Source organism: Miscanthus floridulus, chromosome 10, assembly GCF_019320115.1.
Source record: "Miscanthus floridulus cultivar M001 chromosome 10, ASM1932011v1, whole genome shotgun sequence".
NCBI classification, from domain to species: domain Eukaryota; kingdom Viridiplantae; phylum Streptophyta; class Magnoliopsida; order Poales; family Poaceae; genus Miscanthus; species Miscanthus floridulus.
This window is the reverse complement of record NC_089589.1, coordinates 29,632,885-29,660,241: the sequence shown is the minus strand read 5'-3', so window position 1 is coordinate 29,660,241 and position 27,357 is coordinate 29,632,885. Positions and strand designations below refer to the sequence as shown.

The following is a 27,357-nucleotide window of genomic DNA, read 5'->3' as shown; positions in this document are numbered from 1 at the left end:
GCAGCACGCATCCACAGGTAGGGCAGGTGACGGGACCCACGTGGGGCCTAGGAATGGGTGCCGTGGGGGCACGGTGCGACGTTCGAACGCATGGACATGGGCACTGGATGGGATGCAAACTCGGGTGGTGGGATGCAGTGCGAGATAAGACGCGAGAGCTGCGTCTGAACGCGCCGTCCGTCCGTCCGGCTCTAGCCCTTCCGTTTTCGAAAAGAAGGGTTCTGAAGTTTCTATTGGATACAGATCACGCGCATGCTATATAAGCTGAATAGAAAAGGCAAGCACCGTGCGACAAAGCATGCATGCTTCAAAGCCTTTATGGACACCATTGTTGTGAACTTGTGTCTTCGTAAAGCGCATCGCACTCAGGGCCGGCTAGCTAGTGCATGACACGACATGACGTTGACGTCGTACTCGACGGTAGCGTCGCCGGTGCCGAAGTCGAGCCAGTGGGTGAGCAGCAGCGCGTAGCCGCGGGCGAAGCGGAACGCCCCCGTGCCGCCGCCGGCGGGGAGCTCGCGGACGGCGTCGAGCGGGCAGTTGCGTCCGAGCAGCGCGAACGTGCTGCCGTTGTAGTTCCCCGCCGTGAACAGCAGTGAGGACTGAGAAAATGACTAGAGGGATGAATGGAAGCCAATTGAAATTTCTCTCAAAACAGACGCTGTCCCAAATTTACCCTCCAAAAGCACTGAAACTGCAATCGTGATGCCCTTGAGCTACCACCAGGAAAACAGCGAGACTCCACAACGACCAGAAAACACACGCAACACCGAAAGCTAGCCTAGAAACGACGCTCTCCACCTCCATCACGAAGAGGCAAAAGCCCGACTCGAAACAAAGCCAATGAGTGACGAGATTTGAGAAACGATCCCATGGAAGAAACGGAATACAAATCGGACACCTAGAGCTCAAGATCTTGCGAAAACAGAAAACAAACAAGAACTCCACAGGAGAAACCAGCTTGGCTGGTGTTCCACTCGGCCTGGCCGAGACCAGCTCAGCCCACACGACTCAGACGGCCCAAGGAGCGGCCTGGCCGCTAGCAGCGCTGGGTCTCCTCCACTTGGCCCAGCCGGCCAGCTTCCGGCCTGGAAGCTTACAAGTGCTGAGCGAGCAGGCCAGATGGCCCAGCCGTCCCTCCTCTCGGCCTAGATGCTTGCGGGCGCGGCCCAGGCGGCCTAGCCGGCACTCCTCTCTCGGGCTGGCCACCTGGTGCGCGGCCTAACAGGCCCAGGGCGCGCGGTCTGGTAGCGCTTGGCCGATCTGTTCAACGGCTTGGCCGGTTCCTCTGAAGTCTGAACAGCGGCACTAAAAATTCTTCCAAAAATCCAAAAAAGAATCAAACGACTTCCAAAAATTTTTAAACTTTGCAGGAATGATTCTAAGGTATATTAGATGTTATCCCCAAGAATCAAGCCTCACAAACCACAAAACACCGTAGATCTTGGAATCCATTAAGCGAGTTAGGGTTTTCTCAAAATATCATTCCAAGGGTGAAAAATCATGCTCGTGATGAATCTGCCCAATTCACTTGGCAGGTAAACCAACCCAAAACCTCAGGAACTCAAGACTGAGCAAATCAGTGAAGACGGAGAGAGAAGGAAAAACCAAATCAAATGATCTCGGAACATAGACCCAGATCTTAGATGACATGATTTCTCAACGATGAGATGTCGGTGAAGGACAACGACAATCGCCAATGTCGTTGAAGATGAATCCCCATCCGAAGTACTTGAAAAGGATCTACGCATAAAGACCCCTACCTTGGGCGTTAACTATCGTAGGAATCAGCTTCGGTATTAAGATCAATGAATCATGCGTAGGGAATCAGGTGGGTAACACATAAGACATAAATTTGTACTGGTTCGAACAAGGGGTGCCCTACGTCCAATGGAGAATCGATCGTTTATCTTGTATGCTCAAGGTTACAGGGGCGCTGATGGCTATGCGAGCCTAGAATATTGAGGATCTAATCCGGTACCGAGGCACCTTACCCCGCTCTATATAGTCTGGCGGGATTATAGATAGAATCCCGATCGGTTATATAAAGATTTTTCTAGTTCGTTACAAGGAAATCTATCAGATAGAGTTAATTTCTAAGTACATCTTGATATGCCTTGTTCTCCAAATCTGTGATGCACCCCGTCTGGGTTGGGCCTCACAATCGACTGCTTCAGCTCACCCCATCCTAGTTGGGCTCTTCTCTAGGAGGTGAGGTACACTAGATCCATATCGCTAGCAAATAACAACATCAAATCGTACAATGGGTAAATAGTTGTCTTATAATCTTACATTTTTACTTATAGGGTGGTTGCTGTAGAAAACAACCACCATTTTCTCTCACCTAACTCTCTCTCCTTCACATCATAAAAACCTATGTAGCATTACATTATATGGTCTTTGAAACTGATGACATGTAGCAATGTACTCCATCCGTCCCTAAATAAATTAATTTCTAGAGTTGTCTTAAGTCAAACTTTTTTAAGTTTGACCTAATCTATAAAAAAAGTGCGTCAAAATTTATGACACCAAATTAGTATTATTAGATACAACATAAACTATATTTTTATAAGGGTAAATTTGCTATAGGACACTCTTCAATTATGGTATTTGCTGATAGACACTACTCAATGTTGTTTTTGCTAGAAGACATTCTTCAATTGTTTTGTTTGGCTCTTAGACACTATAGGTAATAAACTATTATTATGTAGGAGTCGATGGGAGGGAGAGATTAAAATGACCAAAATGGCCCTAACAACCATAGTATAATAATTTATTACCTACCCATATGGCCACCACGTATGTCCACGCTCCACACATACCGCTGTCCGCATCTTGCCATTCATTGTCGTGTAAAGGAGTGGAGGACGGAGGTTCGTCGAAGCTGCATTTAGAGCGGCACTTAAATTAAAGCACAAGTATGACAAGAGGGCAGATGGCCCCTAGGGATTGGATCGCCGGCATGTAGTTGACTCGTCCTCGAATGGCGCTTGTCATTAAGAACATCCTACACACATTATCAATACTGGTAGTGATCTGGCTAGCTAACCTTCTCATCCTCATCGTTTCGTCGTCCCCCTTCCCATCACGGTCTCCTCCGATCCGTCGATGTAGTATCGGGTAATTCCTAATTAGTATTTTTTGATCGATTGGGTTGATTCTCTGTTTCATATGTCGTGTTCATCTCTATGTTTTTCTCTGTCTCGCACAATTCTTTGCTTGATATATGAGTTCTCCCTTTACTGTGATTTCCCATCATGTTTTGACATATCTGTTATCCTAATGTGTGATGATCACTAGCCTCCATAGTGACCTTTTTCCCCTAAGAATCTTATAATCTTTGAAAAGGTACCAATATGTACCACACAGTTCATAACTACAGAGGCATCAAAGTACAAATTCATGTTATAGTTTTGGCATCTCTTGATTCCTTTCCAAATATAACGAAAAAAAATTATATTCTTTTGAGGTTGCATTTAAATGTTGCTTTTTCATTGTATGGAGTAATGAATGATGAACACCTAGTCTCCTCTACAGATTTTTTTTCACAATAAGTTCGCAATGGCCGGCAGAATCAGTACTGAAGATAACACTGTGAGGAAGTTGGAACTGCCATTGCAATATCTGAAAGACATCACAGATAATTTCTCTTCTGATAGAGAAATTGGTAGAGGCGGGTTTGGAGTGGTTTATAAGGTGCGATCATATTTGACTGACTTTTCTAACTCTTTGAGTGACAATAAAAGCTTAAGCTTCTCAAACGATAGACTAACAAGTACATATTTTCTTTCTTCTTTTATAAAAGCCACTATTAACAAAGAGTATTGAAAACAGGGAATTGAACCTCAGTCTGAGGTTGTGATAGCTGTGAAGAAGCTTAAACCAATTCTAGGCGGACAAGATAAGCAGTTTAAGAATGAGGTCAATCATCTTGCAAGGCTTAGGCACGATAACATAGTGAAATTGGTAGGCTACTGTGACGAAACAAAAGAAAGACCTGTGTACGATGAGTACCAGCAAAAGTACATTTTGGCTGAAGTACAAGATAAGCTGCTATGCTACGAATACATGTCGAAAGGAAGCCTTGATAAGTATATTTTCGGTAAGACAATGCGGCATATATTTCTTCTTTTTTTTTGTCAGGTATATGCTTAAGCTCCTTGTTTTTTCAGATGAGTCCATCGGACTTGACTGGCAGGACCGCTACAAAATAATCAACGGAATTTGCCAAGGTTTATATTGCCTCCATGAAGGCCTGGATAACACTCCAATTATTCATATGGATCTAAAACCTTGCAACATATTACTTGATGACCGGATGGGGCCTAAAATTGCTGATTTTGGTCTATCGAGGTTCTTTAGTGAAGAACAAACCCGGACTTGCACCATGAACGTTATAGGGTCAATGTAACTCTCTCAACTTCTCTTCAGAGATTGATTGTTTACTTTTCAATTTTTAGCTTATAATGATTTGAGTTTTGCTTTGTTCTCTTATCATTTATCCCACATGAAACATACACTATTCCCTCATAATGCAGAGGATACATGGCACCAGAGTACTTGCATAGAGGGGAGATTTCAACCAAGTCAGATATATACAGCCTGGGTATTCTAATCCTAGAGGTTGTTACAGGAGAAAAGAATTCCCATGTTTCAGGAAACAGGTCTGGCGAGTACTTCATTGAGAATGTAAGGAAAAAATGTATATGAAAAATCCATATAATGTAGGAGTACTTTTGTTTTATTTTACCTTTTGTTTATTATCATTGTAATTATGTTTCCCAACTCTATAGGTACGTAAAAATTGGACTGAAATGTCCCAAATAGTGTTGAAATACCCATCGCTTGGAACAGATTGTCACCACCAGGTACATAGATGCATTGAAACAGGGCTACGTTGCGCGGAGGCCAATCCGGAAACAAGACCTTCTGCAGGACAGATATTGTTGCTTATCTTCTCCGGAAAATCCACGAGTGCAGATAAGGTTGATCAGGTAGGACTACTTATTACACATGTCATGCACACCGCGGGCAAGGAATAGATGCTCTGTCATCTGCTTCGGTAAAGAAACCGCGAAGCAGATGACAGAAGGATCTATGCAGATGGGTATCAATTCTATCTTACTATTACTAATTAAAATCCCCAATGAGGCATCATGTTATGCGCTAGGAAAAAAGATAAATCTTAGAAATTCTCACAATAATCACAAACATCTTACCTTTGATTTGGTAGACTCTAAGCATCTTCATCGATAATAGCCACCGGATCTATTGTAGTTCATTAAAAAAATTACCCACCACTGCCATTATAAAAAATTCATAAAGTAACCCCCTAATTTTACATCTAAATTACCCACGTCTGCCATTACAAAAGATAATTCAAAATAACCCTCTATATTTGTATATAAATTACCCACATCTGTCATAATGAAAAATAATTCAAAATAACCCCTAAATTTGCATCTAAATTACCTTTAAAATAATTCAAAGCCATTGGATTTGTTGTAGTTTATTAAAAAAATTACACACCACTGCCATTATAAAAAAAATCATAAAGTAACCCCCTAATTTTGCATCTAAATTACCCACCTTTGCCATTACAAAAAATAATTTAAAATAACCACCTATATTTGTATATAAATTACCCCCATCTAACATAATGAAAAATAATTCAAAATAACCCCTAAATTTGCATCTAAATTACCCACCTTGGACATTATGAAACATACTTTAAAATAATTCAAAATAAGCCTCTAACATTGCGTCTAAATTACCTAGCTTTGTTATTATGAAAGATAACTTGAAATAATCCTCAAACTTTGTATCTAAATTATCCTCATCTACCATTATGAAAGATAATTTAAATACCTCCTAATAATTTTATAAATTATCCACCTTTAACATTATGAAAGATAATGCAAAGTTATATTCTAAGGTTGCATTTAACCTATCCATATATGTCGTTGTGAAAGATAATATAAGATTTATATTTGTATGTACCTTAGCCGTTATAAAACAATAAACAAAAACTCTCCAAAATATACTCGTAAATAGTAATATATATTATTGCAAAAAAATAAATCAATATCCATAAAGTATGATACATTCTAAATTACATAGTTCTATAATCGTGAAATAAAATAACTGTAATGCTATGTTTCACCATATATATCAAATAAATATATATACATTATGATAAATATTTATATTAACAACTTATGAAACATGGAAAAATGTTCACTTAACAAACCACGTAGCAATAACACTTTATATTAAAACATTTTTAATAAAACATTATGTCATATCAACATTATTAATTTAATTTTATACACTCTATGGTATATGAGTAATACTATACACATATAATCCTATTATATAACAAATTCAATATTTTAGTGTCTGGAATGCAAGCCGAGTTTTAACTTATTCGGAAAACAATACTACTAGGACTTAGGCTCTTTTTAATAAAAAACAATTTTTGAATAAAAGATAAAGAATTAGTAGAAATTCTAATTAATATGTGAAATTTTGCAATAACTTGATTAAAAGTTAAAAGATAAACTATAGATCGATTTACGAACGACATGGGTTGTATCAACAGTTTATATATTTTAAGACTAGATTTCAACTAAATATATATCACACTAGAAGAAAGATAAATACTAGAAAATCTAACTAGAGGTCCCCACTAGAGCCTATATGTTAATCCTCACAAGGCTTGATGAGAAAACAAAAGATAGATCCTAAAAATTCTCATAAAAATCAGAAACATCTTAACATCAATTAGGTATAACCTAATCACCACTGATAATAATAATAGAAATTGGATCTATTCTATTTTCTAAATAATTATCCTCTTCTGCTATTGTGTAAAACAGTAATAACTAGCTCATGACTCTAATTTATATTACCCACATATATCGTTAAGAAACATGATCTAAAGTAGATATGAGTTTGCATTTAATTACCGACATCCTCTTATTATGATCAATAATTTACATAACTCAATTTTCATCTCTTTATTAGAAAAATGAATACACCTCAAATCTACATCTAAGTTATCAATATACCTATTACAAAAAATGTTTAAATAAAGAATAGAGCATATATATGTTTCTACATTACCCCACCTCTATCAATATTAATATAGCAAGATTTAATTAAAGTAAATATACATGTCATGCCAACATGCATGAGCAATAAAATATTTTCCTAACAACTCATATACTAATGATACTAACAAATTGTTTAAAATCATATTAGTAACCATAACATATAACTTATATAGGCTGTTACTCTAGATATATTTATGTATTTTAACTAAAATGTTTGACATGTCTATATATTGAGAGTATAACCATAACTCCAAATATAATTCCTCGATAGGAAAATTCAATCATCTTGAGAAGTGTGGGAGACCACTGGTGGCTATATTGTCGTGGTCCTTTAAGAATACTTTAGAGTAAAAATAGATCCTTATAAGGTTTAAGTATTATAATTCTCTCGAGGTTAGCACTGCTATCCCTATCCGAGATCTCACTTCAAGTTTTATGACTTACCTTAAGAGGTATGGTGCATATTTCAAATAATGGATTATGCTATTATAGTACTTAAGAACGTACTCTATGACCTATTTTAGAAAAGTGCAAAAAAGAGAGTTAATGAAAGATACAAGAAACTAGTAGTTACCAACTTTTGACACTTCTCACATTGAACTAGAAGCAACAAAAGCGCTACAAAATAGACTGACAAATGAATATTATTGATTCAAATAAGGCATTAGTGATGATGCTTCATAAAAACTCCAATTAACAAATGTACATCAAGATAATATGTTGCGTAGACCAATATTTTTCATGATCCATCAAGTTCTGAAAAGAAACATGCTAACTTTATAGTGCTTGCACTAAATTTGCAAGGCTACATGTGATAGGATCAAGGAGCAGACTAGACGGTTGGGGGGGGTGTATAGTCATTTCTAAAAATTTATTGCACCGGCTAACCGAAACAAATGCATAATTAAACTAAGGTGTCGAGCTAGAGAGAGCTCACCTACACAATTCTAGTTGGCAAGGTCACACAGACCTATGCAACTAGTACAATAAGACACACCACGAGCTCCTATAGATATTAGTGAGCAAAGCGCACAAAGCCTAAGCAACACTAGCACTAAAACTAGCAAAGTTACACAAGCTAAACTAGTGAGCTAAACAACTTAGCTACACAAGCTAAGCTAGCTAGGCTACTTAGCTACACAAGCTACTTAGCACAAGAGAGCAACTAATTTAGTACACAAGCAAACTAGTTACAAGAACAACACTAAACACTAGCACAAGTAGGAACAAGTAAAGTAAGCTTGTGTTAGGGAAATGCAAACCAACGTGAAGCGGATGACACAATGATTTTTATCCTAAGGTTTGGTGGTCAACAACTTAATCTCGGCTGAGGCAAGCCCAAGGTTGTCACCAATCCTCTTGCTAGTGGTGGCCCACAAGCCCACACTCTCCACACGTGGAGTGCTCACACAATCACACAAGAGCTCTGGCACTTTGATCTGACCGGACCACTTGGTGCTCTTTACACCTCACTCTACTAGTGTTGCTCCTCACATTTCCCATGGGGTGAGCACGGTACCCCTCACAAAGCCTTCTCTGGAGCCACACACAAACTTCACACGGGCTTCACAACAAAGACCACAAGCCACTAAGCCATCTAGGAGGTGGAAACCTCCAAGAGTAACAAGCACCACCAGCTAGCAACTCGATCACCTAGTGCCACGCCTTGCGATCTCTCAATGCAACACACTAGTGATTATTCACTCGCAATCAGATGCACTATCACAAGCACGAGTGAGTTAGAGGGCTCTCTAGCACTCCCCAAGCATGCACACTAAGTCCTAAGAGTGATAAGCACCAGCTAAGTGTTGGGTATCAGTATTAGGGATACCCGAAGAAGGGATCTTAGGACCGCGGAGGATGACTCACCTAGATAATCAAGGACGTGTTTTAGTCTCGACCGACCCTGAAGGGATGGTCTCTGTCTCGCCCAACCCTAAGGGCACGTGCCCCATGTCGCCCGACCCCATGGGTACGGGAGCCGTCCTACCCGACCCTAAGGGCACAGGCTCCGTCTCGCTCGACCCCTCGGGCATGGGCCCATGTCGCCTAACACCGAGGGAACGAGAGCCGTGTTGCCCGACCTTAAGGGCACGGGCTATGTCCTGCTCGACCCCTGGGGTGCGGGCTCCATCTTGCTCGACGGGAACCCATACTGCCTCCAACCACTACAGGTCAGAAGGTACGATCCCAAGGTCAAACTTCTAACACTGGGCGGGAAGCAGGCACATCTCGACGTGACCCATGGCAACGTCAGGCCACACCCGGGGGTTCACATCGCCAACAGCGATAGGTGCATGGTCGCTGTGCTGCCTACTCCCCGTACGGCCGTTGACGGGCATGTCGGTTCACCACGCCGTCCACTGGGACGGGATGGGACGCCACGACCAGCTGATGACGCTGGGGCATGGCACCAGTGGTGAACATGAGCCCGACGTGGAGCTGTCCCCATCACCATCTACAGCGTCGGTGGGACCCGCATGAAGGAGAAGAAGGACCCGACGGCCTTGAGGCCTTCTTCTCCCTCACTTTTCTCCTTCTTTCTCTCTGTAACCTGTGCCATCCCTTTCACCTATAAAAGGGGAAGCAGGACGCCCCAAGATGAAAAACGAGCACATGGCTGACGAGCTCAACTAGACTCAACTCTATTCAACTTTTTCACCAGAGACTTGGGAACTTCTCCCTCTCTCGCTCGTTTGTAACCCCTACTACAAACTAAGTGCCGGTAACACGAGCAGCAGCACACTGAACGTAGGGACATTTCACCCGAACTAGTATAAATACTTGTGTCCTCTGAGCACACCATTCGGGCCAGACGCGCAGATACAAATTTACTAGCCGATGATCTAAAACATCGATAGTTGGCGCGCCAGGTAGGGGCTTTTTGCACGTCTCGACATCCACATCAGGCCTCGGATGGCTGGTCACGGCGTTAGTTGGGTCCTGGGCATGCACGTGTGCTTCGGGAACCTGGACTTCATCATCATGATGGAGGGAGAGTTGGCGTAGGCTCCCGCCACTGTCCAGCCTCTCCACTCCACCGGCCTTGACACGATCGTCGAGGCTCTTGAGGAGCTGTAGCTGCACGCGCTGGAAGCCCATGTCCTGGGAGTGACCATCTCCTCGGCTTTGACTACGGGAGGCTAGAGCACCAGCTCGACGCCTTTCTAGGACCCGACTGTCCTGGGAGGACCTGGGCTGCCTCACCTTCTCGTTCGCCAATGTCATGACACAGCTTGCCAGAGGGGAACCGCTCTCCCCAGAATACCTCATCCGAAGCGTCCCGACAGTGTTTTTGTTCGGTCTGCGCAACGTCGCAAGGACCATTGGCCACCTCGTGCATGCACCCATCCCCTACGAACGACGAGTTCATGGGGATGACCGAATACGTCGCAGAATCTTTCCACGACCTTCTCGCGGGAGATTTAGAGTCGGCCTCCGACTCTGACTCCAGCAGGGGGAGTCACCACCCCTCGCGAGAATGTTTTATGGTAGGTACCCCCGAGGGACGCGTCAAAAGAGTCAACGAGGGAGGGGCTACCCACCAAACGACCTTGATGATGAGGTCGAGGGAGATGTAGGGGCCCCGCCTCGCCTGCGGGTGGAGGAGCTGAGAGCGCGGCACAGGAAACTCGAGGATGCGCAACTCCAGCTGGAGCAGGAGCGCGCGGAGATCGAGCAAGAAATCGAGCGCCGCGGAGACGGTGGGCGTGCGCGCGCCATGGCCCATGCCATAAACCGGAGGATCATCGAAGACGATGGAGCCCTCCCACACTTCGCCCGAGCAAGCCAGAACATCGCTTCTGCGGCGGCCTTGCTCCGAGGGCTTTCGAAGCCCGCGACACCCGAGGATCGTCGGGCCCATCACAAGATCCGCACACTGCTTGAGCACACGGCGATACAGCAGGCGGAGAGCTCACTATCTCAGCGACACGAGCTCGACGCTAGTTAGCACGCGCGCTCGGGACGACATGTTAGGGATGTGTCTATCCACCAGGCGCCGTGTGCCGATGGGGGTCACGCCGTGGCCCCGGTGCATGAGCGTCTCGGCCTCCACCGTGACGCACGTAACACCCTGGATTCCCGTAGGCATGGACGAAGCGGCGAGAGAGAGGAAGCCAGCCGCGGCTATCACCCTCGTCATGGCGGAGAATCCAAGAATCTAAGGCCAGAGATGCGTTAAAATGATGAAAGGAGGTAAGGCGATGGGACCGGATGGTATCCCAATCGAGGTGTGGAGATGCCTCGGGGACACAGCTATAGTATGGCTAACCAAGCTGTCCACGTCATTCTCCTTTCGAACTACGTTACGTGACCATGCTTCATCGGCTATTAGCTTCTCAATAAAATAACTCCATTCAACTAATACTCCATCGGCTATTTAGTTTTCTACAGCCAATGAGCTATACTCATTTTATGCAAGCCGATTGGCAACCTGGAGGCCACTTAGGATTTCATGCGAGCTGATAAGTCGATAAAATTTATCCATGATCTTCCAAGCCAATATCATTATTCTAGAATATAATCATCAGCTGTTTTACCCTTGTAACATGAAACTTCAGAAACACCTGTGGTTAGATGCGTCCATAGCCTTCGAAGATATTAGCCTCATTAGTATTTTCCTCAGTCCATCCGGCTGTTGAAACCTTTATCAATGCTTCTAGAGAACATGACAGCAGCGGGCACCGGCTATGCGGCAAGCAGAGAGCTGATGCAATTGGCTTTGTATAAGCAACAATTATAAACACAATCGGCCTCCAGGCCTAATGCTTGTGCTTCGATTTGAACATCCTTTCTGCCTTGAGATCGGCTGTCATAAGCCGAGGCTTCTCGCACCAAGTGTATCAGGATGATCGACCATCATATCAATAATAAATATACTACAATAATTTCCATCGGATGGCCTCCTTTGGTCTGGTATGTGCCGACAATAATATTTGTTCCTTCGGCTCCTTATGGCTTTCGGCAGATCGATTACTTATCTGTCAGTGATCTTAATGCGCCGGTTAGCTGACATAGAAGGTCCCCACTTTCATGGGCCCTGCAATCAACTAGCACAGTGCTTGCTCTCTTTACAGAATATAATATCTGTTGGCCAGCTTTTATCCAAAAGGGCCAGAGTAATCCAACCAATCGGCTCTGTAAGTCCGACAGACGTCGCTATGCTATCTATGCAGACGTAGAACAGCCGATGTTTCCCTGTCAGTTTTTGGGTAGCCGATTGGCACTCCTGGCCAACATCGACTGTCCGTGCAGACATCATGTCCGAGTTGGAGTCGATACAATAATTCTGAGATGGTTTAATCTTCAAAGGAGCACCAATCAGAAAGAATATATACGCCGCATCATGCATACACGAACAAGTATTAGCAGTCTAATCAAGCCGAACAAATGTCTGATCACCGCAAAGGAATTAAAAAGGCCCATCGACTTGTCTGATCAAAACTGAGTAATCGGCTTTTTACTGAAAACTTATCTTTCTGTCTGCTGTTGCCTGTCAGTTTGTTACGGCGTGGACTGGTATTCCCGGATACAGTCTTTCCATAGTATTGGCACTGCTGCTAGTCAGTTCTGATTTATTGCAATGTATTAGCCTGTTGCATGCATCTTTGCTGCCATCCATCAAATGTGAACTGCACACTCTCTTGTTTTGGATGGCTTCATTCTGACCATTATTAGCTTCTGCAGATTGATTTCCCATGCACATAACATTGTCATTCTTTCTTTGTAGGAGAATCCTACAGAAGCTCTTTCCTTTCGGATTGTACTAAATTTCCCTGTGCACTTCCGATGATAGCTGAGCTGGCCGACAAACAATCTTTCTCATCTATATTGTTAAGCCGGCCGTTTCTTCATATTTCTGAATTACAAGCCATTCTTCTATCTTCTTTGTCCTGATAAATTGCTTAACTCCATTATGCTTCCGGCCAGGAGGACATCCCTAGGTTGAAACGACATATGTATCAATGGTTCGGTATTGATCTATGGAAATCCTCTTGATGCGGATTCTATTTTTGAGAGAACCCATGAGCCGATTCTATTTTTAGGAGAAGTTCATTAGCTTCTATATGTCCATGCATGAAGCAAATCAAAAGTCCACCCATGCATGGGGCTTGCAAGATATCTGCGTCTTCGTAGATGCCATGTACACTCGTCAATTGGCTGCCACCCGGTGCGCGCATGTTGAATCGGCTGTGTATGCACATACTCAGAAATTGGTCATCTCCGGCAATCAGCTCGTGTGGTCATATTCTTCTTGTACAATAGCCGATCAAAGGAGACTCTTCTACATTCTTGAAATCATCTGTTGTGAAAAGCTAGAGACCCTTTTTATGTCGCACAGCGCTCTTCTGCCTGCATCTTCGAGAAACGGACCATGGCGCACACATTGGCGAGCAGAATATGAAGTCCGATGAGATGGTCGCCAATTGTGTTGAAATGCAAGCTTATGGCGTTTTTGTTCGTGTTCTGACTTCTAATCACACGATTGTACTGTTGTCCCACCGGACATGCCAGAACGTGTGTCGGCACGAAAACGCGTCTCGTGCCGGGACACAGGAGCAAGCCGGAAGGGTCTGCTCGATGGAGCTGGAGATCCGCCTAGCTTCAACGCAGGGATGATCGAGCCTGCGTACTCCCGAGACGTGCCAGTCAATTAATTTGACCCTGCAATTGACAAGGAGAGAAAATTAATCAGTAATTTAAGGCGGAACATGCCGGTTTTGCCAGACAGTTCCGAATGTGCGGCTCCGAGAGCCGATGTGGAAGGAAATCGACTAAATAGTTGAGTCCAGCATACTCATAAGAATAAATCAGTTGAAGCTCATGGAATTATGGAAGAAAAATCGGTTATCACTCAGGTTGTATATCGTTGTTTAGACGAATATTAGTCAATGGCAATGGATGTCAACACTAATCAGTTTATGCTAAGCCAATGACTGCATTTAACCGAATCCGTCTTTATGTTTGGTAACAGTTCATCATCATTTAACCATTTAATAGAGATAAATCTAATCAACATATTAGATCTCATCTATCGCTATGACCAGTGGGGCATGAGGCAGAATCATGTAGGCCGTAGAAACAACAATAGATTCGACGACCCTAACTTATTACTAATATCAGTGGAGCATGAGGCAGAATAATGCAGGCCATAATACAATAATAAGATCATGGGGCTAACATATCTTTCAACCTACCCTTACTTCGACGGTCTCGTGGCGTGAACTGTATATGTGAAAGCACTCGATATCGCCTAAAACAGCCGATTCAGGCATAGCGCATAGTTAAGGTCATGTCCTACCAGGAATAGATCCACCAAATAACGGTCCCCGCTCCACGGTGCTAACAGTAGGGTGTGAGGCAGAATCACACAGGCCGTGATAACGGATCATGGAATAGTTTTCGTTAACCGATAGATCTATTCGAGACCCGGCATACCTTAACCGCACACTATGCACGATCAAGATTGACATAAAACAGCTGATAAAACATAACTCATCATTTAAGATGCAGATTAGATCAGTTTAGATTAATAAACGATAGGTTAAACAGGATATAAAGCCGATCTAGATCAATCCCAATCGGACAAAGTGATATTGATATAATTAAATAAATAATGAAAGCAATAAGCAATATCGGTAACTTAATGAATCTACTCGAAGGACGCCACCCTTAGATAGAGCCGATAACTTAACCTTAATCTAGTTCGAGCAGTGGAGGTCGACCGAATCGATGCAGCCGTACTTGAACTAGACAAGAGTCGATAACTAGCTTATGCCAAGTCGTAGTGGAGATCGACCAGATCGATGCAGCCGTACGAACAGAAGTATAAGCCATGACGGTACTTATAGACAAGCCGGAGGTCGGCCGGACCGATGCAGCCCTACTCGCTGAAGAACTCACCGAGATCTACTCTACTCCTACTCCTAAAGGGTGACCGAAGCCGAAAAAAGTAAATAACTTGTATTTGATTGATTGTGTTCTTTTACAATTGGCCATACCCCTTTATATTTATAGGGGTGCCTGGTCTTCGGCAATACAGAATAGGACTCTTGTACGTACATGCACAGAAGGTTCCTTTGCGTACAAGCCGAATATATTCCCTAACTGATTCGGCTATGCATGATATTTAAGTCCAGCACTAATATGGCTAGGCGTCCTTGGCCCAAATAAGCAAATAGCAGAATACTTTCCTGATCACGTGCAACTCCAGCTGTCAGTATGCCTCATGTGGCAGCTAGTCTTCACGCCGGATGCAAGCCATCTCATCCAATTGGTACGAACGTTTATTTATTTATTTATTTGTCCAGCTTCCTTTAATCTTCTTCACGCACGTACAAGCCAACTCTCGATCCCAGCTAGCTTTCCTTTTCTTCACGCATGCACACCATCAAGATTAAGGCAAGTAACGTGATACGCCTGGAGTGGAGATGTGTTCCCTTTTCAATATGTTTCTTGACGTATTTCAGGCACATGAAACCAGCAAGAATCCCGATCACGTCATGTATAAATAATAAAATATTTCAGCCATGATGCTAATCTCGTTGGATAATGAATATCTCCGTTATCGTAACGCTTCCAAACTTGTAACCGTACGTGGTCGAATATAATAATCAGCTGTGCATGAGCATATTCTCTGATAATTCTCTCTCGTCATGATGCGTTTATTTTCCTTGATCTTCTGACTATCCTTGCATTTCCCTTATCTTCACGCGAAGAGGTCTTGGACGTCAGGCTTCTCCCAAAATATATTAAATAATATTTCTTGACCTTTCGTACATGATGCATCTCATGTCGTTCCTTGCCAACGATATTCTCAGGCCGGCCAAATTTTGATGTAAACACATACCGATCGATACAGGAAGTACGCAAAGTACGGTAATTACAGAGTTAAGGGTGTACCCAGCGGAGGGTCCCATGCCGAGGGCATCGGAGGCTCTATTCGCACTAGACATAGTGCGTTGCTCGAAGTCCTGGACCATAGTCGATGCAGAAAGGTGTTCGCAGTGCAGTCCCACGAACAATCACCAGGAAGAAGACACCTTGCGCGAGCGATCACCAGGAAGAAGGCGTCTGCGATGTGGACGAGCAGTCACGGAATCGCTCCCCGAAAACCTAATCGCCGCTCACCCCGTGCAAGGTTCGTAGGCGGACGAGGGTTCCGGAGGCACCTGCTTTCCCATTGCTCTGTGCGCACAGAGGTACGGTACGGGGAAAGCCAAAGAGCGACTGAGATGTGGTCTCTCAGATGTGAAGGGGGAGGAGACTAACGGAGGACTTTTGTTTTATGCCCAGCGGAGGGGAGGGAGAAGGCCAGTGGAGGAACTCAGGAGACGGAGACACGAAGAGACGGTGCGCAATCAACTCGTCTCCACCATAAAAGAGAGAAACTCCTGTAATTATGTGGATTAAGCGGCAAAACCTGGCCACGCCCACGCCCCGGCCCGGCCGGCGGCGGCGGCAGCGGCGAGCACGTGCGCGTGTGGCACTCCTGTGTTCTTTTCTCAGCTTCTCAATTAAGATGGATAATTTCCAACCAAATAAGCTGAGTCAACGTTCAATTAGAATCCCTTATGGTATTAAACCATATAACGCTTAATGTTAGGAACCATAGAGTTTTATTTGATTTATTAAATATTATATGGGCCAAGCCCATAATATATCCAACACTAACCACTGGAATTTCTTCCTTTCTTTGACAAAATTGGACGTGGATAGAGAGTATGATTGATTGCTTGTACTAGCCTTAGTTTGTATTAGGTTTTATGTAGGACAAGAGAAACCAGTATAAGTATTTGGTTGTCTTGCACATGCAAATTGTGTTTAGTAAGATCAAGAGCAGAGAGCGGCCATTCGTCCATGCGAACAAAGAACTTATCAGAAACCTATAAGGGATCTAGCGAATGCTATTTCAATTTCAATTAAGTATGTTTTTTCTAAAATGTTTTCACGATTCAATGAGTAGTGGATTTATGCTGAATATTTTTCCAAATATTTGCTTATATTTTTTACACGTGGTTATCTCCATGGTTTAATTAAGGTTGGAAAGGTGAGATTTTATTTTTATGGACCCTATCAATTTGTGTGCATTACCTAGTACGACAAAATATGATGTACTAGATAATATATCATTTGGACCTGTGCTTTGAGCAGTATACAAACCTGCATAAAGATCTTTGTGGGTAAAAAAAAAAAAACCTCGATCCGCGGTGGCTAGACAGTCCCAAGTATTCCGGCTTAAGAAGAAGATCTTCTCATTGAGAAAATCCCCAAATCTCTACCCCACCCTTACACAGACCTATGCTTTGGATGTGGGGCAGACGAAGGAGTTTTTTCCCCTCCGGTCACTGCGGCCGAAGCCATAAAGAGTGACTCGAACTCTGACCACCCTAGAGGGAGGTATTGAGCCTGCACTAAACAGCTGTAGCACGTAAGCTTGGAGACCGACTAAGAGCATCTCCTATAGTTTGATAAATCTACTCCTAATCTTGATTTTTTGGCATATAATAGAAAAAACACCACTCCAACGTCTTGTTATCCTAACTCCCAGATTTATTTGTGCCTGGAAAAACTGAGACATCCACCAAAAAAAAAAAAAATCACGGACGATCGATACTCTTTATGGTTGTTGGCGCCCCTGGTGCCTTTTTTCCTCGGTGCTCTATGTTGCCCCATCGCTGCTGCCGCCTTCTCCTAGAGTTTCACTAGAATTGAGTCTTTGGTGACTATTTTCATATCTAAGAATATTGATAGATAAAGCAGGTAACGGAGATTCTGTTTTGGAGGTTTTATGTGTGAGTTATGGTGCCGTGATGGCAGATGGCTGCAACCCCTTGCCTCATGCCCTCACCCTCACCTCTCCGTCACGCTCAAGGTGAACTTAACCTCATTTCCAATCCTCCTCCCAAGGATTTCCTCCACTTCATTGTCTATTTTCTTTCTGTGACCAACTTCATGGCCTAGTTCAGTCTTTCTTTGGTCGATGTGGGAGCCATACCCCATTACCAAACCGTTTGGTCAAAACATTTGTAGGTACTGATTGAGATAGTTGGCCAATGAAAAACAAGTGAATTGATGCAGTGACTTCCTGAAATTCAAAATCTGTACTTAATATGTGATTCTTGGATCCAGTCTAACATATCCAGGAATAGATTTTTAATTTGCTCTGCATTTTGACATATAGAGATCCGATTTAATAAATATATCCTTGACTTGATAGAAGGCGGACATATGGGACACGGTTCTTCTTTAGATGGGACCAATTTGGGCAATATGGAAGGTTTATAACATTACAGAAAAATGAACTGGCAGCAATGGTATGGGCGGGCCTTCTTTTAATAGTGGCACATAAGGAGAATCTGTATTGCAGTGGCATTGTAGGGATGCAGGAACCTTTCAGTGGCATATATGTAAATGATTTCCCTGATAATCAAAGGCTAATGTCAGTATTGCAATTATGAGTTTGAACAGGGAATTCTTCAAAATGGTAAGGCAATTGCTGTGAAGAAGCTTTCAGAGATGCAGCTAGAAGATGGTCCATTTCAGAATGAAGTTATTTATCTAATTGGGTTGAAGCACAAGATTATTGTAAAACTTGTAGGCTATTGTGCTGAATCATGGTGGGAGGCAACTCAAGTAAGCGGGAAATATGTCATGGCTGAAATACGAAAAAGGCTGCTTTGCTTTGAGTACCTAAATAACAAGAGCCTTGATAAGCACCTTTCGGGTATGCAAGTGTTCTGACATGCTTCCTTAGTATATTTTGTGCACAAAATGCTGTTATTCACGCCATTGTGGTGCCACAACCCATATGTTGGATGACCTCACATATCTTGTCTATTTACTTGTATCTACAGATGAATCTTGTGGACTCAAGTGGAATATGAGATATCAGATAATTAGAGGAATTAGCTCTGGTTTGCATTACCTTCACACGGAATGCCATATTGTTCATTTGGACCTCAAACGACCTGAGAATATATTGCTTGATGATGGTATGGTGCCAAAAAATGCAGATTTTGGTATGTCAAGACTCTTTGGCCAACAACAGTCTCGAATAATCACTGAAAGTCGCGGGGGGACACGGTAAGCTAATTCTCTTTAGACATTTGCTGTGTTCTTATCCAATTTTAAATATGATGGCATTTCTTGTTATAATGCAGTGGATACATGGCACCAGAATACTTAACAAATTGATTCATATCCACCAAGTCAGATATATTCAGTTTGGGCATTATAATTATAGAGCTAATGACGGGATCTAGGGACTATCCCCCAAGTAGTGAAGCATCATTTGAGCGGTTCATCAAGAACGTAAGATGACTTAGCCAGCCTTTACAGATTTCTCGTAGTGTGATCTCAAATCTCTTTTTTTTTTGTCTAACACATTTACTCTGTCAAATTTAGGTGGTTGAAATTTGGAGGAACAACATGGAAAAGGCACCAAAGTATATACCCCTGGAAATAGAAAGTCGACAAGTAAATACATGCATTGTAATAGGACTAAACTGTGTTGAATCTGACCGGAAGAAAAGGCCTTCTGCATTGGATATACTTCAAATGCTTAATGCAGTAGGGAGTACAAATAGGCATACATTGGTACGTGCTCTAGCTCTTCCCTAATCGATATGTAAAAAGAAATTTACATACCAAATCCATATTACATGAGCTATTTTATCTATGTTCTCATCCTGCAGGACACAGAAATTGACACGTTAGGTTATTCAGTAGGGATGACGAATCCTATCACAATATTGAATAGATCAAATATCAGCAGTCTGTTATCCTCTGCCAAAGGAAGTAAGATAAGTATTCTGGCCATTGAGGTTGCCAATACAATTGTCAAGAGCTCCAGTCTGATGAAAATACTCTCCAAACAAAGCATGGAGCATCTGAAAGAAGGGGTGCTTAGGTCAGAAGGTGTCCGTCATCTGATCTCCGAAGATCACAATCAGTTGGTTGTTCTTGTTGAAGCTGACATACGGTGATGGGGATTTACTATGCCTGTAATCACCAGTACATTTTCAAGATTTACTTATGTGAATTTGATTTGAATTGCACAGACAGATGTTTAGGCAATTTTACTCAGAAGTTAATCGGTTTGGAAATATGTGTGTAGATCCTTTGTTGCACAACTTGTTTATGTATTTCGACAGGTAAAACCTACTATTATGATTTATGACCACTTAAGTTAATATCGAGTTCTTAACTCCAGGACCTCATGATGACATTTTTCTGTTTTGTGGATGCTATTCTCGATAATGAATAGTCTGGCAGATCGAGAGATGAGAACTCTGAAAAAAGTGGTGAACGAAGAATTGGTTTCCAATATGGAGTATCTTACAAAGCTTCAAAAGTACACTTCGGTCTGTATTTCTTTGCACAATCACAAATCTTCTAGTTTGTTTTTCATCAGAAGTCACTGAAACTTTGTTGCTTCTTTAATTTTTCTTTGTTCAGGAACTGCGTGGAAAATTACTTGTGTGGGACAAGTGTGAAAAAGGATTCCAATACGAATCGTTGCGGCATTATGGCAGTGGAAGATCTAAACGTGATCAAAGTAGTTAGTATTTTTGCACTTGAATTCATTTTTCATGTAACAAGACAAGATACTATAAAAGAAAAACATTTTTGGATTGCACTTTACTTTTCTCTCGTTGTCTAAAGAGAGATGATATTCATGCAGTGCCTAGTGTGTGGTGTTTTGGGCCAATTGGATGTGCATGCACCTCAATATATATGGTATTAGAGCCATAGGTCTTGAGTTCAAGTCAGGTGGAATGTCAGATAAGTTAGTTGTCCGTCTTTCTATATTAAATTAGGCCTTTGAGCTCAACTGAATGGTGCATGCAGCTTGATACCAAAATCTGGCCACCCAATTGTGTGGGATATTTTTTTGGTCTAAAAAGACAGAGAAAAAAGGATGAATGTAACATAGGCACTTCCATTGTTAGTGATACTGATGACAGATATACAACTTTTGAGGCTGATTTAGTGGTCCTTATGGGATACCACAAAATTATACCATGGGAGATAAAACACAATTTGGGTACTAAGTTGCTAAATTTTCTAGTTTCTAGTTATAATTTGGTGGTACCTCCTTGTACTTCACATGGACCGTAAAAGGGCTCCATTTTTAACGATTTCAAACCATACATGAATTGTTTGCAGATATGATTCAAACCATGCGTCGTTCACTGAAGCACCAAAGATCTGTTGCTAAGAACTTGGGAAATAAATCACTTTGGCCCAAGACGATGGAAGATGTAATCTAGCACGGTAAAGATTAAGTGTTTATATTATCTATGCCGTGGACTAACAACTCTATGTTCTGTTGTAGATTGTAGCGAAACTTGTAGACATTGTGCATGTATTAAATTTTGAGATCAGAAGAGCTTTCTTGAAGAACCACGGAGATCAATCTGATCAATCGGTAGCGCCAGTGACCAACCTTCATCAAACATTAGGGTCTACTGGCCTTGCATTGCATTATGCCAATGTCATTCTGCAGATAAATGCATTGGTATGAACACATGTTCTTTTGATATCAGCTAATAATTAATAGTGTAACATAATTGGGTGATATGTGCAAACCTTTCAACAAAGTACCTTTTTAAGGCTTCTACTGCTACTTTATGCTTTGAATATTTGTAAGCCTGCCTCTTCAAATTAAATTTTTACTAGCAACTTTCGTTTACCATATATTACTAATAAGTACAAAAAGTAGTCACTGAAAGCACTCCAAATCGAATATAGTGGCGCCACTTTTTGTTTTACTGAACATGGATACTACCACTAATTGCTAGTCAAAATTATGAAGTTTTGTCACACCCAATTTTAACTGACAAATTACATAAAATATCATCACGGTGTCTCTTACATCAAGAATCATAATATAACTTAGTCTTATATATCACAACGGAAAATAAAAGATAACTCTCTCACGTGGAACGCCATCACAGGGAAGGTCAACTGGTTGACCACAAGCCTAAAAATCATCAGGAAATTCTTCATACCCGTTGTCATCTGTTACCCATTCGGGATTTTTATCCAAATAAAGAGAATAAACAAGCGTAAGTACATCCCGTACTTAATAAGTTAACATGGGGTTATGAAGCTCAAAAGGTTGACACTAGTTTACTGCAGTTAACATTTTTAGTACGACAAGCTTTTATTATCTGATATTATCAAATTATGCTTAAGCTCCCATTTATTCCCATAAGAACATATATCAGGGTCAAGTGTACCATATATCATCATAGAACAACTTAAATAATCAACAACAAGTAACCAGTTATTCTGTGAGTTTTCCGGGCCGCTCGTGACCGTGAGCACGGCTGTTATAACAGTTTGTTACCCTCTACAGAGGTGGTGCACATTCACCGCGAGTTGTGATTCCCATATGCCCGGGTTAATTACTCCCATGTCACTGCCAAGGTGAGCGGGCATGGTACACTATGAAGCCATTTTATAGGTTTCTCTAACAAGTTAGGGCCCCTAGGTTTCCTTAGCAGGCAGATGTAGGAACCCCCTTTCCTATGGCACATATCCATCATGGCTATACACATAGGAACAGAGGCAGCCCTATACCCAACGTGGCAAGCCCCATTTGCGCCAAAAAGGTAACCTCTAACTAGCTAGAAAAGGTCCTATTACTGAGCTAAAGTCAGAGCCATATGACTCTCCTGGTTGCACTGTCAGTCCCAGCTTTTACCGACAGATAAGTCCTTATGGAGGGCCGGGAGCAACATGATCAAAAGTCATTTGCACCTTCGCCCTATGGAACAGTTGTTATAATTCATGTTATACTTTTAGTTTCATAGAATCATTCATCATCATGTAGATCATGTTCAGTTAGAGCACTAGCAATCTACCCATATGCAATTACCCCATAGGAGTCAAGGGAACAAGTCATCAAATGTCTAGAATGTCCTTAGGGTTATTAAAATTAGACACATGCACATGAGTAATTGATTAAAGTGAAATAGGACATTAAGGTAGGCCCATGCTATACTTGCCTTAGTTCACAAACTCTTGCTGGTCCTACTGGTCGTCAAAGAATTCTTGGTCTCCAACGTTCTCCTCACCGTCTGAATGCGACCAACACGGCAACATACAACATTCCAAAAGCATTCATGCAAAGCAAACATTCCTATCATTAGAACAGTACACCAACAGTATAGAAAACAAGATAAAATGTTTGTGAAAATAATCTAAGTCTCGCTACGATCACGTCAACGCGAAGTTCACGAAAAACAGAGCTAAAATGCGAAAGTTATGATTTAAACGGGATTTCCTATAGCAATATATTTAATTAAATCTAACTATGAAATTAAAAGTTCCAAACTTGACTAACAGTGGTTCTAACATGTAGATTATGGAATTACGAAGCTAACGCAATTTTTACGGATCAATTCGGAGCTAAAACGATGATTTTATAAGCAAAACAGTTCAAATGTCATTTCTGTAAATACTGAAAACGTATTTTAGACTAAAGCTGTGAACTTTACGCTTTCAAAACGAGAATGCGTAATCGGGGAAATGCGCGTTGGACTGCGGGTTAGGACTTAGAAAAGTACAGGGTCTCTTAAGCAAATTGACCCACGAAGGGGTATTGGCCACTCAGAGCCGTTGATCAGACGATGGAGGGCTCGGATTATTCGGAGGAGAGAGAACAGGGGGGCTGGCCGGAACAGTGCAGCCGCGGCGGTTCTCCATTGCCGGCGGCGTGGAGCATTCCGGCGAGCACGGTTAGGGGGCCACGGTCCATGAAAAACGTATCTGATGGCACCGGGAAGAAGCGGAGGAGCGGGGGATCATGGCTAGGCCAAAAAGGTGGCCGGAGGGTGCTGCCGTGGCGGCGGTCGCCATGGACGGCGGCCGGAGAACTATCGGCGCTCGCGGCTACGACGCTAGAAGCCACTAAACGCCCAAGAAAAAGGTCGGGGAGAGAGAGGAGAGCATGGGGAGGCTCACAGCGGGGAACTCGGGGTCGGAGTCGGCTCGGGGAAGGCAGGTCACGGCGGACGGCGGCCTTCGGTGCTTCGCCGTGCGTCGGTTGCGGCCTCCGAGGCGTGAGCGAGGCGAAAACGGAGCGGGGAGAGGCAACAGGGGGTGGCTCGGGTGCGGGCTCCGTTTTAAAGAGGCCAGGCGCGGGGAGGCGTGCTCCCACAACGCGAGAAGATCGGGCGCGGGCGGCGGTTGCTCCAGGCGCACGCGCGGGCGGTTGCGGGACACGCGGAAGGAAGGGGATGGCGCCGACAGGCGGGCCCGGCCTGTCAGTGCGGAGGGAAGAGCGGAAGGGGGAGGCGCGGCGGTTGCCCGTTGGTGCTGGGCCGGCGTGGAGCTGGACTGGTGGGGTGCTTCACGCGAGCTGGGCCGCGGGGAGGAAATGGGCCAGCGGCCGGTTGGGCCAGCGGGAGGGAGCTGGGCCAGCAGGCCAGAATTGAGAGAGAGGAGGTTATTTCCTTTATTTTTTTTCCAAATAAATTTTCCAAATGATTTTCAAATTTCAATTCTCTTTGAAATCTTTGATCAATACCAAACATTCACAAAATAATATGCAACAGCATGTATGCATCACTTGTAGCTAATCTTATATTTGATTTTAGTTTTATAAAAATTATTATTTTCCTACATTTGTATGCACACATAATTGCGTAAATAAATCAATTTAGCTATTTTAAAAGAGTGCAAATTTTAGGGTGTTACAAGTTTGAATCCTAAAATGCTTCATACCTTATATAAATCAGTGGAGGGGGTACATTTGGGTCATTTTGAAACTGAAAAGAACCCTTAACCTTAAGAAAACTGCTATGGGCAGCCAACTGGGCTCCTTTCATCCTTTGGCTGGTTTGGCACTGTAGCAGAGCCGTTTCAGTAGCGCCTCCTCTCTCGAGCTTAGGTTAGTTAGGGATAAGATTAGGTTTGTTAATAGTAGATTAGATCTATTCCTTAGGAGTCAAGTAAAACTCTATATAATAGGAGAGGAGATGCATCAATTAAAGGAAAGCAAGAAACAATCAATCTAGTTCTCTTGTGTCCATCCCTCACATCTTTGATCTAGACCTCATCTCCAACAAAACTGATGCCACCTGGCCATTTTCCTGGTGGTGGCCATGACAAAAAACAGAATGGTAGAAAAATTATTTCAGAAAATAGGGTCACTCAAGAACATGTTGGAAAGCAGAAGCAATTTTCCAACATTGTCCGAGAACTTTCCTGGATTTAGATTCTCTCTTATGTCTTAATGACTTGGTCATTTTCAGGTATTGACTTCACCTGAGGTTGTTTCTTACAAAGCTAGGGATGCACTGTACCAGGCACTGCCTCCATGCATCAAATCAAAGTTGCGAGAGTGTAGTCATAGAGAGAGAGTAACCACTCTTTATCTGCCATCATAACATCTGAACATATCTATCAATTATACTGTTTCCCTCATTCTAAAAGGGCGTATCTAGTGCATAGAGCTCCCGCTCTATGCGGGGTCTGGGGAAGGATGTCAGTGGCAAGCCTTACCTTCGCCTGTGCAATGCGAGGAGACCGTGATTCGAACCCGGAACCTTTCGGTCACAGGCGGTAAGACTCTACCGCTTGCACCAGGCCCGCCCTTCTACTATTTTCCTCATTCTGATCTTGGTAATGGCTTGTAGACGATGAACGTAGCGGAGGTCAGAGCTGAGATGGGAATACTCCAGTGGCTTGTGCCAGTTGCAGAATCCACAAAGTACTGTATGCTCTATTTAATTAAATGGATGTTATATACACCTGAAATACCACTGCAAATAACTTTCTTAGAGTTCTAGTATTGCCTCAAACCTTCCTTATAACAGAGTGAGTGCTATGTACATCTAAATATGTAATTGCTTTCTGTATGGACAAATTGTACTACAAGAATGGGGCATTCGGTGAATGGGTGAACATGTGTGTGAATACAACCCTCATTCCTCATATGGTTATCCAATGTTTGCATGACAAGTTCTTAGACACTGATTCCCGATGATTTCTTGTATCAGGGTGATGCCAGAGGATATAGTTGTCGAGGAACCACACTGGCCTGGAGAAGAAGAACGTCAGACCATCGCTGGTGCCTCTGCCATTCAAAGGCATGTGGTGAACAAGATAGACATTGTACCACGCTGATAAGTAGAGGACTGAAGGTTACATCCTGGACCTAATTTGAGGTCTGCATCGTCTTGTTTGCTAGTCAGACTTACTATGGGTGAACAAGACCTTCCATTTTCCTTGTATATGTATTGACCAAATTTCGATAAGGTTGGACCTTGCCCATTCTATTGGTCAAAATGCAATGAACAATTGAGGTTTTCCTTCTGCTGGAATTGAATTCAAATATATTCCATATACAGCCATATTGGAAGTTGTTTAATCTAGACGTCCGCACATTATCTAAGGCCCCGTTTGAATCATTGGAATTGAATTCATTCTAACAAATTATAACTTAGGCACATATTAATTAAGCTAATATGGTTGTATATGCCTATATGAAATATATTTATATGCTATTGTTAGCCATGCAAGTGGGATGCTTATATGTAGCATTTCTACTATAGGGAAACGAGGTGAAAAACGTGCTATAAGTTGAAGAGTATAAGCATAGCATGTTGATCTATAAAATCAATTTCCATCGTCTCCTATCCTGTGAATTTGAGATAGGCTATGAGAACTTTGGAAAGTTGTGGAATCTCAAATTTTAAACCAAATAGCCTAATACATTAAGTAGATTCCAATTCCTCCAAAATAAAAGGATCCAAATGACCCCTAAGTTCTTGCAGTTTCTTTTTTTTAATCTCTCAGCTCTTGCACACTCAACTCAGACGCTAAGTCTTCGTCATCTTCTTTTCAGTAACTGCTTGATTAACTTAAACGTCCTATAGAAATGGTTGTCAAATGGTTGCTAAAAATTCGTCCCGTTGCACACAAAGCGTTTTTTAGCAACGGGATGAATTTTTTGTAGGGACGGCTGGTGATAGAGCCACCCCTATAAATGATTGTCAAATAAGCCGCCCTTACAAATCAATTTGTAGGGACGGCTGGTGTTATCAGCCGCCCCTACAAATGGCCCGATTTATAGGGGCGGCTGGATATTGAGCCGCCCCTATAAATTGATTTGTAGGGGCGGCTTAATATCCAGCCGCCCCTACAAATTGATTTATAGGGGCGGCTCAAAAATGAAGTGCCTCTACAAATGGACGCCGAATATTAAAAAGTAAGCACTAAAATT

The 27,357-nt window shown here is 42.6% G+C and overlaps 1 protein-coding gene and 1 pseudogene across 1 annotated transcript; one reads left to right on the top strand and one right to left on the bottom strand.

The window, feature by feature from the left end:
- Positions 1–365: 365 nt before the first annotated feature.
- Positions 366–3,063, bottom strand: LOC136488324 (dirigent protein 20-like). Its single transcript, XM_066485297.1, has 3 exons — positions 3,050–3,063; positions 2,785–2,884; positions 366–614 (listed from the first exon to the last, which is right to left on the bottom strand). The coding sequence occupies exons 1-3, from the start codon at positions 3,061–3,063 to the stop codon at positions 366–368; spliced, it is 363 nt and encodes a 120-aa protein (XP_066341394.1).
- LOC136489924 (protein PSK SIMULATOR 1-like) lies at positions 2,976–26,322 on the top strand (annotated as a pseudogene).
- The last annotated feature ends 1,035 nt before the right edge of the window (positions 26,323–27,357 follow it).

Bases quoted from the DNA above. Each gene is read 5' to 3' on its own strand.
- LOC136488324 (XM_066485297.1), bottom strand. The intron at 615-2,784 runs GTAGGTAATAAA...TCATCCCTCTAG, and splicing joins CATACGTGGTGGCCATATGG to TCATTTTCTCAGTCCTCACT.